General features: G+C 45.9%; 1 protein-coding gene and 1 pseudogene across 6 annotated transcripts in view; one reads left to right on the top strand and one right to left on the bottom strand.

Moving 5' to 3' along the window:
- The first annotated feature begins 494 nt into the window (after nucleotides 1-494).
- LOC148757314 (U2 spliceosomal RNA) lies at nucleotides 495-715 on the top strand (annotated as a pseudogene).
- A 3,599-nt stretch (nucleotides 716-4,314) lies between these two features.
- The window catches only part of EIF4ENIF1 (eukaryotic translation initiation factor 4E nuclear import factor 1), a 47,919-nt gene continuing 39,187 nt past the window's right edge, over nucleotides 4,315-13,046 (bottom strand). For all 6 annotated transcript variants that reach the window (XM_088800927.1, XM_088800926.1, XM_019754240.3 and 3 more), the window contains 7 exons: nucleotides 12,241-12,320; nucleotides 11,754-11,893; nucleotides 9,110-9,194; nucleotides 7,604-7,736; nucleotides 6,076-6,420; nucleotides 5,645-5,809; nucleotides 4,315-5,050 (listed from right to left, as the gene is read on the bottom strand). In XM_088800927.1, coding sequence (XP_088657053.1) covers nucleotides 4,809-5,050; nucleotides 5,645-5,809; nucleotides 6,076-6,420; nucleotides 7,604-7,736; nucleotides 9,110-9,194; nucleotides 11,754-11,893; nucleotides 12,241-12,320 — 1,190 coding nt within the window. In that variant the 3' untranslated portion in view covers nucleotides 4,315-4,808. The remainder of the gene's footprint in view (nucleotides 5,051-5,644; nucleotides 5,810-6,075; nucleotides 6,421-7,603; nucleotides 7,737-9,109; nucleotides 9,195-11,753; nucleotides 11,894-12,240; nucleotides 12,321-13,046) is intronic.

Raw genomic sequence — 13,046 nt, 5'->3', positions numbered from 1 at the left:
GTGCCAAGTCCAGTTGCCATTTTCAGTCTTTTAGTTGCGGGGGGGTGGGGGGGGGCACAGCCCACCGTCCCATGCGGGAATTGAACCAGCAGCCCTGTTGTTGAGAGCTCATGCTCTAACCAACTGAGCCATCTGGCTGCCCCTTGTTGTCGTCAATCTAGTTGTGGAGGGTGCAGCTCACTGGCCCTTGTGGGAATCGAACCGGCAACCCTGTTGTTCAGAGCTCATGCTCTAACCAACTGAGCTATCTGGCCGCCCTTGCAACTATGGGAAACCCTTCCATCTGGATATGACCTTCAGTCCTTTCAAGTAGTCTTTTTCAGATGATACTGAAGTGAGGAGGGTCTTGATGTAAGTTAACTGATTATTCTTTGGAAGACTAGCCCATTTGGGAGACAGTGTAGTATGGCAGTTACTCTGACCGGCTGCACTGGAGTTTGAATGGTAGGTACACCTCTAATTAGCTGTGGAACCTTGCACAAATTATGCAACCTCTCGCTTTTCGGCCTTTTGGCAAAGATCAAGTATAGTATCTGTTCTTATCAATTACGCAACCTCTATATGCCCGTTTCCTCATGTAACATGGAGATGGTAATAGCATCTTCTAGAGTGGAGATTGTTAGTATTAAGGGAGATGGTACTTATAAAATGCTTGGCACAGTATCTGGCACGTAAGCACTTGGTGAATGTTGCTCTTATTGTCACTGGTTCCTTTGCTTTACCTGGGCTCGCGGCCGCCCTAGTCAGAGCACAGCTGTGTATCAGTGTGGGGCTGAATGTTGAGCTGAACCATGCTGCCGGTTGGGCCACTAAGCGGCTCCTTTCCTGTAGTCCAGCCTTTCTGCTTGAACCCCCATGGCAGTCCTGGCCTCAACCATATAACCTGCGCGAAGGCATGGAGGCAGAACACTGCGAGTGAGGCAGCCGGTGTGATCAGAGCAGGTTTGTGTGAACACGTGTATGTATGGTGGCGGGAGGGTAGGTTAGGAGGGGTGAGGGCAGGACTACCTGAGGGTACTAAGGGCATAATCAGAGGATTTGGGCTGAGAATAAGGGAATTTAAAGGGATTGCCCTGATAATGGGAAATTGGCAAAAATCTTTGGTGGTCTGGGCTAGTGAGAATATGGGCAGAGGGAGGGTGTGGGCATATAGGTACAAAGAAATTGAAACTTGGTGACTGACTTGGTCTTTAGCAGAAGAGAAGCCAAAGGTGATTTCATTGTGGATTACAAGGATGAGAGAGAAGGGTAGTCCTCAAGAAAATCAGGAAGGGAAACCGATTTGCAGGAAGATGGTTTGATGATGAAGTGAGCTAGAGCCAGCCGGTTGTGAGGGACGGGGAAGTGGGGTTATCCACAGTCAGCCTTTTGCAGTACTTCTTATCCCGCTACCTTAGGGACAGTTACCTGTTTCCCCCTGATAGTCTTCCTGGAGCTTGGGCTTTGCACTGTCCCCAGACCCGGGAGACAAGCTCCTTAGGCCTGTCATCCTAGTCACTTTGCAGGATATAGACTTTAAAATCACTGATGCATTCATAATAAAAGCCATACTCTAGAGCCTAACTCTTCAGAGAAACATTGGTTTTCCGAGCTGTGAGATTTCCAGTAAGGTTTGCTCTCTAGCCAGAACATATAGTGTTTTCGGGGGAACCCTCATACCCCAATTCCCTTTCATTGAGCCAGAATTTAGCACTGCCAGGATGTTGGGGAGGGAAGGTTGCTGAAACCCAGTTCATCGAAGGCATCAGGAGTGCTTTGATTAGGCCTCGCATTCATTATTAGTACCCTCCCCTCCCCAATCGGTGGCCCCCAGGTGCTTGAGAGCATTACCTTACCTTTCTCCCTTTTGGGAGTTCTGGGAGAGGGGTAGTTTTGTGTCCGGAATGCTGCCTGGGGTAGGGCCACCAAGGAGGGGCATTCCTACAGCTGAAGTCTTTTCATGAAGTACAAGGCTAGTGGTTTGGCTATCACAGCATGGTTGGAATTTCCTGTGCTGTTATATATTGTTTCTTCCCGGTCTTTTTTAGCACAGCTAAGCAGACTTACTGTCCTATGCCATTAATTAGGTAGAACGCTTTTAGCTGTATTTTAACAACAAACACTAACAGCCAGCTGAAATGAAGGAAACTGACTCCACATAAGTTGTCTGGAGCTCAGATGGGCTTATGGCAACTGTCATGTCACTGAGGGTCCAAATTCTTTCCATCAAGCTACTCTGTCCACCAGTTTGTTGGCCTTGCTGGGCAACTGGCTGCCCTCAGTCACGAATGTCTGCTGCTGCCCCACGCTTTAAATCAGCATCCAGAGGATAGTAAAGAGGCTGAATCTTATCTTTTTGGGAAGCCATTTCCCAGAAGCTGCCCAGCTATTTTGACCTTGTGTCACATGGCTTAAGTTGGGTCACATGTTCATTCTTGAACCAGTTGCTGGTAAAAGGAATAGAACTATTGAAGAATCAGGGTTTATTCCTGTAAGTTATCTTTGTTCCTGGATTGTGTTTGTGGACCTGGCTTCCCTTCCATCTTAATAAAGCCTGGCTTATAAGATACTATCTTCTGAAAGGCCAGGCCGTACTCTCCATTTTCACTCCTCACTTCTCATTCCTTACCGCTGACTTCCCAAGTACTGGCTGCTCAGCTGCTTCCTTTGGGAGGCACTTGTTCTTTTCTCCCTGGACCCCATCCTTACAGGTAGGTCTTCCATGAGGTTCTGTGGCCCTCTGCGGTTTGACTTTGAGGAGGCCTTCTACATCCTTAGCTTCTCTTAACATTTATTTTGCACATCCTTCCAGCTATGATTGCTTCTAAACTTGTCTCCTGCCTGCTAAGTTCCCAAAGTTGCTGCATGTAAGACATGTCTTATCAGCCGAGACATCACTTCCTCCCACTCTGAGCACTGTATCAGGCTCTTAGCTCCTGGAGGACGGCATCAGCTTCCTCTCTACCCTCTACTCCCTCCCATACACCAAAAGTTTTGTTAAAATCTGTACCTCTGGCTTCTGTTGTGCTATTCTTAGCAACACGCCCTTATTTCCTTCTGGTTTCATCTCACCAATCACTGGCTAATTGCTTTGCCTTTTATTTGGTGCCTACATTTGTTCATTTCTGTCCTACCAGCTTCCTTCTAGAAGGAAGCCCTTACTGGCAGCTCCAACCCAATCCTCCCCACCCTATACCTCCAAGTTGTTGGTTCAACACCAAGGGGAAAGAAGTGAAAGGAAATGTGGAACTGGATTCAGGTATCTGTTCTGCCATTGTTACTTGAGACTGCCTTCTAGCTTCTACCTGTGGAAACAAAATGTTTGCAAGAAATAATCACAGTGAGAGCAAATCCTACTGAGGGGAGGGAGGGTAATGAAGCTGGAGTACCAGGAAGAGACAGACCTCGTGCTTAATCCATGGAGCCAGGTTTTGTTGAAAGGTGACCTGTTTTCTTATGTTCCTGGAAGTATAGGGCAGGGTGGGCAGCTCCAGGTTTATAGAACACACCCCTGACAGTCAAGACTCAGGTTGTTTTTTATACCCTTGCAGTCAAAATCCAACTACCTTGCCCTTCACCTGAGAATCAGAATGGCCTCATTATTTGACCTTCCAGCATAAGGCCAAAGTAACTAATGGCCCTAAGTGGGCAAGTATTGAGAACTTGGGAAAATTCACTTGAGGAGTTTGAGAAATAAGTATCACCTCAGATCAGTGGGACCGAAAAACCTTTGATCAGGAAAGGGGACTCAAGACCACAGCTATAGTATTCTGGTAGAATCCTGTTCTCCAATGCTGTGCATGTAATTAAGGTGAACAGTGAAAATAACTGAGCTGGAGAACGAGACACAGAACACAACGAATCACTTACTAGGCATCAGAGCCTCCAGAGAAGTTCTATATGGAAAAAAATTAATGGACTGAATCAGAACTCAGGCCCTGGTTTTCCCTGTCGGGGACTTTGAGCTGAACAGGATGCCAATAAACTATTTACTTTTGCTCCAGTAAACGTGGATTTGTTTGGGAGAAACTACCATATATATGATTACCCAATAAACAAATTGCTTTCACTAGGTCGTTTAACCTTAGAAAATGCTCGCTATAATCTGGTATTAGCCACAAGGCTACCTAATAGCATCAAGCCCAAAATAAATTTACCCATTGGGATCTTAAGGCTCAAGAAAGAAGGCCATAGCTTCCTCCTCCTAAATGAGATCAAGTTCAATGCCTTGAGTTTTAAAGAAAAATTAAAACTTTAGGTCATTTCCCTCAAGGAACCTACTTGGCCTTATGAATCCCTTCAAGAAGGGATTCAGGGAGAAATAATGCCATTCACTTCATTCAGACACAGCATATGCAATTTTAATCGATCAAAACAAAAACCCCAAATTTACAAGTGAAAAAAATCTAAACTTGACACAGGCCTAACTAACAGCTACTTTTATGTACAGCTGTATAAGTTCAAAAAACCTATCCTATATGTATGTACAAAAGTTGTTTATACACAGGTCTGTACATAAGGGTCTATACATTTATTTTCTTAGAACCCTTAGGTGCCATCTCATGGTTAAGACACCATCACTTCATTCACATATCTTACAAAAAAAGAAAGACTTTTTAGCACTGCAGCCTGTATTCAGTCCATGTCGGCTTTACTTGATCGGTTAAGATCTTTCCATCATGCAGACCTCACCAGAGGCCTAGGCCCCCCGAAACAGTTTTGCAGAGAGTGCTTCAAAGTAAAAGCCTGTAAACCAATCCGAGACGAGGAGGCAGAGTCCTGACCAGGGAGCCACCACAGGCCCAGGATCGGTGAGCCTGCTACCCTGCTCACTGGCGGTATTCTAACTCATCCACACTGATGACTTTGGCGGGCATGGAGGGCAGGGGCTGCTGCAGCACATCTGAGCCAAACCATTTAGCAAGGCCCACTGGGGAGCTGCTCCTCTGGCTGGGGCGGTGCTCCAGCTGGGAGTGCATGTGGGGCAGGCCTGACCGGTTGGGCACATTCTGAGCAGTCGTCTGAACACTGACAGCAGCTGCCTGGGAACCAGAGCCTGGAGGATGAAGAACTGTGGGGAGAAGGAGGGAAGGGGTGGTTATTCAGAGCATGAGAGGGGAGCAGTTCTAGATCAAGCCCTGCTTCACTCAAACCCTATCCATAAAACTCCACACAGAATTCTTCACCAAATGACTTATCCTGGGGCTTCTTAAGTAAATTGCATTGCAAAATGCCAGAAGATAAAACCTTGGAAAGCTGAGCTATTCAAAAGCCATCACACTGAGAACCCATCGTAGATGACATGACCCCTACTTCCCACAGCAAGCAGCCACATCACAGAAGCACTAACATCAGCTGGTGAGAGGGCATCTACTCTGGGCAGTCCCTCTGTCGGAAGGATGCTCAGCCTCCTCTCTTAAGAGGCAAAGGACAAAAGCCAGAGCACACTTGGCTCTCCCCCGGTTTTACAGGAACAGGAATTTCAAATCCCATAGAGGTTGGTTTACTTCATCCTATTCTCTGGAAACACCCTTATCTCAGTCTTTCTAGGAGAAGTTCAAGAATGAATTGTCAGTGTCAATTCATCCCCTTCACTGGAAACTGGTTTAAAGCTTTAAGCCTATTGGGCCCATCCCCAGCTCACCTGGCCCATTCCTGAACCTACCTGAGCGCTGTAGCTGCTGTTGCATCACTGCCAGATGCAGTGGGGTCCCAGGACGAGGGTTTAGGAGAGGGTGATTAGCGGCAGGTAAAGGGTAAAAGGGTTGACCCAGGATTGGGCCAGATATTCCCTGTAAATGAGTCAGATCCATCCCAGGAGGAAGCACACCTGTTGGGCAGAGAGAAGAAACTGGTGAGAAGGAATCTTAACCTGGAAATTTTCAAGCTTGACTGTACAGTTTTGCTGATCTGAAAGTTTATTAACAGTAAAGAATGTTCAAACTAGGTTTCTAATCTTTTAATCGACTAAGGGATGGACTGGACCCACCAGTTAGATGGAAAAATCTAGTAACATCTTTCTAGGGATGAAAACCTCCCACAGAACAGCACTTTATCAGTTCTAGCAACTGTCGTCATGGCAGGTCAGAAACTCACCAGCTTGGATCAAACTTGGAAGATGCTGCGGATGGACTCCCTGGGCCAGCATCCTTTGGACCAAGCCTGGGTGAAGCTGGTGAGCTGGCCGTACAATGGGGACATGGGGCACAAGGGGAACTTGGTGGACAGGGCGGAGGAAAGGGGTTCCTGGAACCGGGGATGCTAAGGTGGGTGTTTTTCTCCCAGGTGCTTTAGGCCGATAATCCTGTTCTTTGGTGTAACGGTTGGTCTGGGACAGTGGGGTGGGACACGAAGACCGCTGCAGCGCCGACAGTTTGGGGTTCGTAGTGGGGGAAGAGTCTCGATCAGCACTGGGCACAGAGTTGGCTGAGAGCAGGTTCTCTGTAAGGATCCAGACAACATTTTGGTGTTGGCAGACGTCTCCCAAACACTGTCCTCCCAGTGATCCGGGAAATCTCATTCCTTAGAAAGCTCACAATCCTTATTTGATCCCCTCAACAAACTTAGATGATTGCATCATAGGGACCATCGTTTGCCTTGTGAATAGGCCCAGTCAAGACCGTCGGGGTAAGTCAGGGACAGAGCTGGGACTAGACCCCAAGTTTTCCCGTCTTCAACACTTGGTTGGAACAGAGTTTATTTTTGCTAAACTCTAAAATCCCAAAGGCTCTGAAGTTAAAAATGACACAACTCTTAAGATACCCACATCTTGATCCTTATAATTTCCCAACCCAGGAATAGCTGTGGCCAAGTGGGCCTGGCATGTCAGGTCTGGTGGTCTAACTCAGCTGGCACCTTGCTCTGCCTGGGGTCTGGTGTGTGGGAAGCTGGGCCCGTCCTAGTCAGCTGTTTGGGGTTAATATGCTTTTCAGCCCAAGGGGAAAAGCAAGTAAGAGTAAACTTATGCAAATCCATCACAACAGAAAGTTTAAATAACAATTACAGGCTGGTAAAGGAATCTTAACTGCCTTTTTGTGGGACAAACAGGATGTCCTTGTTTCCCCAGAAGCTTTCTCACAGGCGAAAAGCTCTCCCACCAACACTAGACCTGTATAGAGCTAACTTATTACAATCTATTTCACCATGACCTTACCAGTCTCACCGGCAACTCCTAAAAGCCTCTCACATTTCTATATACTTCTAAAAGGCTCTCCAAACTTGCTATATGCTTCACCTATTGCACAGATTTTGTTGTACACTTAGTCTCCATAGACTGGAGATAAACTTCCAGAAGTAAAATTGGTTGAACTATATAAATTTGCCAAATAAACGTACTTATAGTTCAACTCTGAGGGCTAAATAAGGATCTGAAACTAAAGCTCATTCCTTCCTGTCTAAAACTAGCACTCGTAACAATACTGTTAGAGTGATCAGAATTTTCAAGTGGCTAAGCGCCGGTGAGCTGGTCCGGCCCTTCTCACTGTGAAACGCAGAACGTGGTCCAGCGCAGTTGGGGGCTTGCCTGGGGCTGTGCTGAGAATCGTGTCAGGCTGCTCAGCACTCCAGCCCATGCTCCCTGTCACGTACGATCTTGGGCAGTGCACCCGCCACAGCTCTGCAGTACCTTCACTGGCCTTCTGCGTGTCCTCTTTACTGTCACCAAGAGCTGCTTTCCCAGATGCTGGTTCCTCCTTGCTTTTCTCTTTGCTCTCGTACATCTTACGAATCACTGAGGTAGGGGTGAAGGAAGGAGAAAGCTGCAGAGACACACAAGTAGTATCAGCACATTTCCTACATGCCTTGCCCTAATCAAGCCAAACTACTGAGCAAGCTGACGAGTCCCCTTATGGCTACACGGGGCAGAGGCCAATTCCAAGTGCTAGTTTCTAGCTATTGGAGGAAAAGAAACAGGATGGGCCATATGCACGGTCCCTGTTGCTCACAACTCACTTTCATCAAAACCTGGACTTAGTTGTAACATAAAGGTAGTTAAAGCACAGAGCGCTTTAACCTACCTGTATGTGAGGTGACGGGGACCTGCCTATGCAGCTGCCACCTCCCCAGCCAGGGCATTGGGCTGGGAAGAGGGAAGAACATAGACCTTCTAGGTGGGCAAAGACATTTTAGAGACAACCTCAGAGCCTAAATTTCTTTATACAGCAAGTCCCCGCTTAACGCTGTTGATAGTTTCTGTGACTTTAAGCAAACGACGTATATTGAAACCAATTTTACCAGAGGCCAATTGATATAAACAAGAGTTAAGTTCCTACAGCATCCCATCAACGTTATAAACAAACGACACTGAATGAAACATTATTCGAGGACCTGCTGTACTCCTGGTGCTTTCCATCTTAACTTAGCTACCAGAAAATCCAAAATTATCTTACCATTCTCCTCAGCCACTAGGACTCACCATTTGGGGTCCTTTTTTTCCATCTCTTCACTGCTGATTTCTACTTGGATGATTTATTATGCATGCAACTATTATCATTAACCAACCCCAAATCCGTGGTTGGTTAAGAAAAGCTCCTTCGGGATGGACCCTGCCTTCAAGGTGCTTAGTGCAAAGACCCACTTGGGGTCCTGAAGCAGAGTAACAGTTTTCCCCATGTTTATCAGCTTTGACTAGGTGATAAAAACTTGTGGGGAAGGAAACTTTAAAAAATAAATAATGCCAGTACATCAGTCGGTTGTAAAACTAGACCTGTCACCACAAATAAGCAAACCTCTCTGTTCCAGATATACTTTATATCACTAAGACCTAAATCTGAATTTATTAACTCACCATGTTTCACTGGACATCCCAGGAGCTGACCCCACCCACCCCAACCGCCTCACCTTCTGTCTTTCACCCCTTTCCTCCCCACTTCAACTGTTCACCTGTTTGAACATGCTACATAACTCGTGTGCTCCAGCCATACTCGTCTATCTGCTGGAACACACTTTCCCCAATGTAGGGGGCTCCACTAGAATCCTAAGAGTTAGACAGTATCCTGAAAGGGGAAAGCTTAATAAATAGTTATTCGTGTGGAAGGCACTCAAGGCCATCTGGGCTTCCCAGTGATACAACACTAAGCTCAGCCAACAGGGAGAAGCTTAGAAGTCATTCACCAAGGCAAAGGTCACTGACCATGCTTGTGATGGAGGCAGCGGGGGCAGGGGAAGAGGAATTCCCTCTGTGCACGGGTGCTGGTGACTTGGTCACTCGCTGTTGCCTGTGAACAAACCAAGTATCAGTGTGAGCCCCAATCTGCTCAAACTCCAAGTCCTAAAACCATGAAAACACTCAAGACCAGTGGCCTAGGACTTTAACATCCTGTTTCCCTTTTCCAATTCAATTTCCCAAGCATTTAATAGGTGTCTAAATACACAAAACCACATGCTAAGTTCTGAGGGAAGACAAAAGCTAACTGAAACAGAGTCCTGGCCTTGCAAGAACTCTCGTCTAGTGGAGGAGACACTTACTAACCTAGGACAAACCAAGGCATGCAGATGTTAGGTACCAACAAGATATAATGGGGAAATGAGAGGTAGAAGGAATGGTAGGATACTTCTATTGGACTCTGGGAAAGCTTCTCTGGGAAGGAGCTGCATTAAACTGGTTGTGACCAATGAGAGTCTACAAGATGGAAAACAATGATTCAGGTAGAAGGAACAGGTCCAGGGACTTGGGAAGGCCGTGGGAAAGTAGGGTTACCCGGGGCTGGTGGAGTTTACTTGTAGACAATTCCAGTGAGGCGGGTGAGGCTGTGCTCCAGAGGGCAGAGGGCAACGGTGACTAGCACAGTGCCTGGCACAGAGGTGAGCCCTGTGAGACACTGGTTCAAATCAAACAGGGCGCCGACAGTTTCAGCTACTTTAAGGCCTAGTTACATGCAGCATTTCCCCACCACTCCCAGTCTACACACAAGGCTGATCGCAGGCCTCCCAAATAAAGTTTAAAAGAACAGACTTCCCTTCTCTCCCCAGACATTCTACCTTAACTTGAAGGAAAACAGTAAACAGCTGATGAAGATATAAACAGGCAGAGAGAAGAATGAATTACATGAGCCACTGGCTCATGAAAGCTTCACTGCATCTCAACCATGTCAGACCTTGCACCACAAAACCAAAGGCCAAGTATAGTCCACGATTCTGGCAGTTACTCTGAATCATAAGCAGATGGGAATCCTAAACCCACGGCTTCTTTCCAGTCTGTACCAGGGAAGCCCCACTGCTGCCGTACTGAGACTCTGAATGTGACAACGAGGGGAAAGAAAGATCAGCAGTATTGAGTGATTCAGACGTGAACCCCAAATCAGGTGGTCCTGATGACCTAGAATGTATTCCTCCTGACAGACATGCTTGAGGACCTACTCTGTGCTAGATGCTCTTCTAGGTGCTGGGGATAGAGCAGTAAACTGGACACACACACACACACACACAAAATATCTCTGGCCTCATTACATTCTTGTGGTCACAGAGTAGAGGGGTTACTATGAGCAGAGAGATGGACGAAAAGTAAATAGTATGCTAAAAGGTGGAAAGTACAATAAAAAACAAAGCAAGGCAAGGAGGAAGTCATGTCTGTTGGGGGCATAACCGTGTATAATGTGTTCAGGGAGGGCCTGCAAGGCTGACACTTGATTCAAAACACGGAGGCTCCAATGACACTGACTCAGGTCTACTCACTAGTTTCAAGTCTGTCACACTTTAAAAACCTAAGTTTCTGTATCTGTAAAATGCAGTTATTTATCCTGTCTACCTCACAGGGTTGTTGCCAAGAGCAAATACAATTCCGGATATCAAAAGTGTTCTCAAAGTCGACAAATCATGCCAATGAATATTAGATAACTCCATTACGCTGTAGAGAGAAATTCAGTGACCGGGCCTCAGCAGACCGGTCCTGAGCTGTTCAGGCTGAGGGGTACTGAGGTAGGGTGCACTCAGGCAAGGGGACAGGGTACTGACTGGTCTCAATGTTTTCTGAAAGTGTCAGCATAGAAACCAGCTGAAGCAAGACACTGAGACATGAATATGGAAAATTTTAAGAATCATATCAAAACATAAATACTTCTTAATTACCAAGTACTGTATGGGCAGGACTAAAATGTCCTTAAAGGCTGGACAGTGGTCACTTCTGGGGGAGATAAAGGGGAACTACTGGGACAGGGCACATGGAGGGTTTCCGGGTAGCTAAGAAGAGATTGCCTTATAGTAAGTAATACATTTGTTTAATGCTGTTTTCTGTTTTATTTTACAACGAAAAAAGTACAATATTGCTAACCCCCACAACTTACGACGCATTTCATTTCACTACTTGTTGCAACTAGCAGAAAGAACAGGAAGTGAGGTCAGTAATCATTTGTTAACGGCTCTGATTAACAAACCCTCAAACCCATCAGTTCTGACCAACAAATTCTTGATCAATAAACCTGCATCCAGGGATAGTCCGATAACTTAGCGAGGAATCTATGGGGGAGGAAGCTGGGTAGAGTCTTGCTTTTCATTATCTCATAAGCATAACTGCAAATAAGGAGCAATGCTAGCTACATTTGTAAAAACGAACCCTTTACACCAAAAATATAAATTAAATAAGATGTAAAGCCTATGCCCATGCTGTAGAATTCAATCATATTATTTCCTCTACTGAACATCTGGAGTGAGATAGAATTCTCACCAGATGTTGTACAACATATGAGTGTGTACAACAGAATTATACTGTGGGTAACTCATTTGCTAACCTGACGAAAATTAATTTGCAAATCCCCACAAGGGTAAGACTGGTAACTTACCTGTTTCTGAATCCATCTCTGGTTCTGTCCACCTGCGGTTTCCCAAAACCAGGCTGATAGAAGTTTGCTGCCTGCACTGCAAGATCATGTGGCAGGGCCAGACCCTCCAAAGCTGCTTGTTGCAATTCAATCTGGCTCATCTGTTGACCAGAAATGGCAGAGGGGGATCAACAGAAGAATGAGGACAGTCAATGAACTTTATATAAAAGTCTCTCTTAGAAGGGTATATTTAAGCAGCAACTGAGAGAAATTAGATACTGCAACCTGACTAAATCGTGCTGCTGCCCACTGAACAGGACTTTAACTATTTAAGTATGACTTTAATTGTTCATTAATTTTCTAGCCTTCACTTGAATTATAGCTGAGCTTGAATTCTAGTTTAAAAACCACTTCCAAGAATTCTAGCAATTTAATTCTCCATCCCACAAACAACAATAAGGATGAAAAGCGAGCAATAGATTGCGTTTGAGAAAGAGCTCAGCCGGACCTGGGCTGTGACAGGGCTCATGGGCTTGCGCATGCCTTGGAATGGATCTCCAAGCAGCTGCGGTGGTCCTGGGGTGAAACCTGTGGGGAAAGTTCCAGTATCAGTGAGTGTCAAGACAGCACATTGCCCATCAGATATTATCCCCAGTGCATGCTGCTCCTGAACACCATCTCTTTCAGGAAGTACCGACTTCCCGGGCTGAGGGTGTCCCTCTTCTTCTGTGCCCCTCACCCAGTGGGCTAGGTGGACCTCAATCAGCATGTAATGACTCGAAGTGCTGCTTTTCCATCTTCTGCACTAAGCTGTCAGTTTTGTCCCTTTCAGAGCTGAGACCTCTATCTAACAGAGAACTTTTCTAGCCAGTGACTTGACCCATTATCACGAGCCAGCTGATACCAAAGCAGAGACCAGTGCTCTGAGGTGCACAGTTTCCATTCTATCTCCCTAACTGTGGAGGAAGATTACAAAAACTTCTTCTCAAGGTGTGACTGGCAGGGACCAGAGTGGCCGGAAGCCTAAAACAGTCCAGGGTGGTAGGAACACTGGGATTCTGCACAACACTTTGCTGAGACAGCTTTCTGGAAGTGCTTCTTCCATTCATATTCTGAATTAGTCACAAAACCTCACAGCTGATTGCATATCAACTTCATTAGGTTGGTAGAGAGCCACCATTCCGACGTCTACTCTACCAAGAAAAACCTAGGCAGTCAAATTAACTTTTTTGGATTGAATTCCCAAAATAAGATAACTAAAGAGTTGGATACAATTTAGATCAATCTCAAGAGAAAAAACTATAACATGAATGT

This window comes from Rhinolophus sinicus, chromosome 9 (assembly GCF_057876585.1).
Source record: "Rhinolophus sinicus isolate RSI-liver-muscle chromosome 9, RSI-T2T, whole genome shotgun sequence".
Lineage (NCBI taxonomy): Eukaryota > Metazoa > Chordata > Mammalia > Chiroptera > Rhinolophidae > Rhinolophus > Rhinolophus sinicus.
The sequence above is the reverse complement of the archived record's forward strand: the minus strand, read 5'-3'. Positions and strand labels throughout refer to the sequence as shown.